Source organism: Cenococcum geophilum (assembly GCF_001692895.1).
Source record: "Cenococcum geophilum 1.58 unplaced genomic scaffold K441scaffold_1, whole genome shotgun sequence".
In the NCBI taxonomy this organism is placed as follows: Eukaryota; Fungi; Ascomycota; class Dothideomycetes; order Gloniales; family Gloniaceae; genus Cenococcum; species Cenococcum geophilum.
The window spans coordinates 2087307-2091641 of NW_027137559.1; the positions used below are offsets into that span (position 1 = coordinate 2087307).

At 38.8% G+C, this 4335-nt stretch overlaps 1 protein-coding gene across 1 annotated transcript; it reads left to right on the forward strand.

Annotated features, from left to right (window-relative positions):
- Positions 1 to 253: 253 nt before the first annotated feature.
- Positions 254 to 1488, forward strand: K441DRAFT_701922 (uncharacterized protein; the record flags this gene model as incomplete). The annotated part of the gene is made up of 5 exons (XM_067653376.1): positions 254 to 709; positions 768 to 1012; positions 1066 to 1304; positions 1361 to 1427; positions 1462 to 1488. The coding sequence occupies exons 1-5, from the start codon at positions 325 to 327 to the stop codon at positions 1486 to 1488; spliced, it is 963 nt and encodes a 320-aa protein (XP_067510272.1). The 5' UTR covers positions 254 to 324.
- Between the last annotated feature and the right edge of the window lie 2847 nt (positions 1489 to 4335).

A 4335-nucleotide genomic window follows, 5' to 3' on the forward strand; every position in this document is an offset into this window, starting at 1 on the left:
TCCGGGGTTTTGGTACCAGCTGACCCAAGTACGCACCAAGGCTCCCCGGTGACTACTGAATCCGTTGTGGCTTGGGGGGTTCGCCGCGCTTGCTGCAAGGCTGAGAAACATAGCACTCCATTCGTCCGAAGCAGCCGAAGAACAAGGCAGAACGCGAAGACCAAGTACAGTAACTAAGCTTGGTAATACGAGGCGAAGCAATATGCAGGGGATTCTGATCCGAACAAAGAGTCCCCCGTCATTGCCTTTTCCAACCGCCTCGACATAAAATTATCTCGGCCGTGTCATACGTAGAGCTCACCGAAATAACGGGAAGAAAATATCATGGCAGTCACCTCCTCCAAAGAGCGGAGCGGCGAAGCTGAGACGGGAAGAACTTATCGCGACGCGCCATGGGAACAGTATCCAGACGGGTACTCCAAATTCGCAGCCTTCCTCACGGCTGATCCTGACAAGTCTACCACCATTTTCCGGAGGTTCGATCGAGCCAATGCTCGGAATCTGTTAGTTCTGGAGTCTGAAATAGCAGAACTAGAGGCACGGTTAGATCGGATAGAAATGGAAGGCGGAGGTCAAGATTTTCTAGCAAGTGAACAGAGCTGGGAGATACTGAACTATCAGGCAAATATGGAGAAAGGCAAGATCGGAGACGAAGCACGAGCAGTTGTTCGCATAACCATGGAACTGCGGGCAAAGCTCAAAGAATATTGTATGTCCTGAAGACCCCTAAGCAGTGAAAGATAGGAGCTGATCAGCGCACGCGCAAGACGAAGCAGTTTTACGGACGCAAAATATGATGGCGTTGAGCCGCCCCAACGAACGAGCGCTGAAGGCCATACGCCGATTTTTCAAGAGAAACAGAGCCATGACTGATGGAGCAGAGCTGATTGCTGGCGCTATGGTGAAACACTTGGATAAATCAAATGAAGAAGATCTATGCGTGTTGGGCACTTCAGTTGAGCCTGACAGGCTAACGAGGCTTTTTGAAGGTCGCTTTGCTTTCCTCTTCCGCGTATGTTTGATGGTTTGAACGACAAAATGTTCGGAACACTAAACGCCTCGCAGGAAAAAATTAACGATGAACCATCTGCCATCATACTGCACCGAAAAGTAGAACTTGCAGTGTCATTTATAAGTACAGTGTGCGCCGCCATATTCCTCATCGGCGCGATACTGGGGCTCTATTTTGTCACTAGTTCGAAGGCTCGGTTGGGTATGCTCAGCGGCTTCACGGTTGCTTTCGCTGCATCTCTCGCTGTTCTCACTAATGCAAGGCGTCAGGATGTATTTGCTGCAACCGCTGCGTAGGAACCTCCTGGCCCTCCATTGCTTACATCAGTACGACGCTAATTCTACATAGCTACGCCGCTGTTTTGGTCGTTTTCGTCAGCGGAAACCTAGCCGCCTCATCCACCCAGTCAACACAGGTCAACGCCCAGACTTCTACTGCTACAGTTACAGCCACCATCACATCGGTCAAGACCTTGATTTCTCACACTGCAGCAAACACTTCCACAAGCTCCACTTCAGCTTCCCCAACTCCAGGTCTTTCGTCGGGTGCGAAAGCCGGTATAGGCGTAGGTGTCTCTATGGGCCTCTTAGTGATTGTCGGAGTACTCTGTTATTCCTTCCGTATGCGACGTGCCGCCCAGAAATCTAGAGAAAATTGGGGGGAGGAAGGGCACGTGCCTCCTACTCCCTATATAGAAAGCCTCTAACACAGCCAATTGCACCTTCCTAATTAGAGAGTTTGGCTCCCACAGGCAGAATATGAATTTCAACGCCAGACGCATCAAATTCGTTCTTGAAGCTTCAAATAAAATGCTATATATATATATATATTTGATTGAGCAATTAATATGCTAGCTAATTGGAAGGTGTTGAGGTCTGCGCTAGTCTAGCGTCTAGCTCTGTAGAGGCTTGGGAATGTCTTTTATTAATTAAATATAGTCCTTTTTATATCGAGTCGCTGCCGCCTTCCTGCCTTCTCTGGAATCTTCTATATAGAGCCTCAGTATACACTACCCAGGCGCATCTCGTTGTAAGTGCTTACTAGCGCTGCCGATTGTTTGGAGATGTCACGGAGTAAGCATAAGCAGCGATAATATATAGCAAGGTAGATATTATTAAGCTATGTATATAAACTGTATAAGGAGGTCAAGACATTGCGTAAGGAAAGAAGGTAGGAAAATGGGAAGAAAGGGTACATATTATGGACTTGGTTGCTCAGTTAATATATATACGGAGCAGAATAGGATTTAGGTAGTAGTCCTAGTAGTACTTAGCAGGATTTAGTAGAACTTAGTAGAATATAGTAGAATGCGGCAGATTGCTGTTAGATTGCCGTAGATTACTATTAGATTGCCGTCTTATAGTTAATCTCTAGTTGCTAAGTTAGTAGAAATAGGTAAACGTATATAAGGTGTTACGGGGGTGTCCTATAACAGTACCCCCCCCTTTAAACTTAAGCTTTTGCGAGATAGGGCTATAGTAGTTTTAGATAGAGTTTGTAAAAGTCTTCTATAGCTTATATAAGTTCTATAGAGTTAACAGGTTCCTATAAGGGCTTAGTAAAGCCTTTCTATTTTATAAGGTATATATATTAACGTTTTCGCTTATTATACTTAATGCCATTAATTCTTTTAATAAAGTACTCGTTCTTACTATCTACTTTAACTAGTAGGGGAGGGTTTTATATTTATTTAGGTAGGGCGTCTAATATGGGGGTAGTAGGGTAAAGGACTGACGTATAAAATATAGGGTGAATTTTAACCGTATTAGGGAGCTTTATTTAGTAGGCGTAAAAGAAAACAACCTTCTTAACCTTATAAGGGCTAGCGTTTTTAATTAAGCTTCTTAGCAAGGCGTTTTATATTTAGATTTCTTATATTTAGCTAAATAAAGTTACTAATTTAATAGGCTAGTGCTAGGGTTTATTTCTTATTTACTATAGCTTTATAGATAAATTAGGCCTATATTATTTTATTAGTAAGGAACTATTATAGTTCCTCTATCTTCTCTATAAATTTATTTACTTTTATAACTTATAAGGCGTAGCGAGTAGGGCGAGGGATATTACTAAAAGGTCTAAGCCCATTTATAAATGCTAGCCGTAGTTAGCTAGAAATAGGGAGATCTTTATAGTTTTTAAGATAGAGTTATTTATAGTAAACTTAGTAAATATAAGCTAGTTAATCTAGTTATCTTATAAATATAACATATATATCCAAATATACTGTTCTATTATAGCATTTATATATTCTATTTAACCATCCGTTTCTAGGTAATATATAGTAGATAATAGTACTTTAATGCAAAGTTAGGTAGTTAATTCTTTCTAAAATATAGAGATAAACTAGCTACCTTTATTAGAGATAATCGTTTTAGGGAGTTTATGGAGTTTCTATATATAGTCTAGGAATAATTAAGCAATGGTAGGTATTAATATATTAGGGTAGGTAATTAAATATCTTATTTTAAATAGTCGGTTTATAACTACTATAATATTTATATAGCCTTTACTTACGGGGAGATTAATAATAAAATTAATTAAGATATTCTTCTATCTTTAGTCTAGAATAGGTAATAGCTTTAAAAGGCTGTTATACGTCTTATATAAAGCTTTAGCTTATTAGTAGATATAGTAGCTAGAGACGTACCTTTATATTATATTATATATATTTAGCTAGTAGTACTCCTATTAGAGTAGCTCTAGGGTTTTTCCTTAGCCTAGGTAACTAGCTACTAGTAGGTCGTATATATATTTAAAGAGCTTAAGCTTAAGTTTATTATAATTAGGGATAACTAAACGGTTCTAGTAATATAAGTGGTCTCCATAAGCTTTGTATTTACTTAAAGAAATCCCTTTAGAGCGTCTAATGCTATCTTAAATTATCTTAAGCGTCTCTTAGATAAACTCGTTATTTAGATATTTATTAACTATAATCTATTTAATTAATTAGTTAGTTATTTTAAGGACGCGTAATATAAAGTCTTTAGTAAAAGGATTAAATAGTTTAGGACGGAGTAGTGTCTAATTTTAGTAGAAGCGCGCTTCTTCTAATACTAGCACGTCTTGCGAGCATTAGGTTAAGGTATTAGGCTTTTAACCTTAAACGCCTAGGTAGTATATAATTAAGAATTAGAAATAAAATAAGTATTCTAACTAGTAGGCCTAACGGTAGCTTAGCTGTTTTATAGTTATAAAATACTATAGATTCTTATAGTCGCTAAGGACCTTAATTAAAAATCCAGCGCCTTTTAGTTTGAGTTACTATTATTTAAAATATCTAATAATAGCTAGCAATTCTTTATTATAAATCTTATAGTTATATT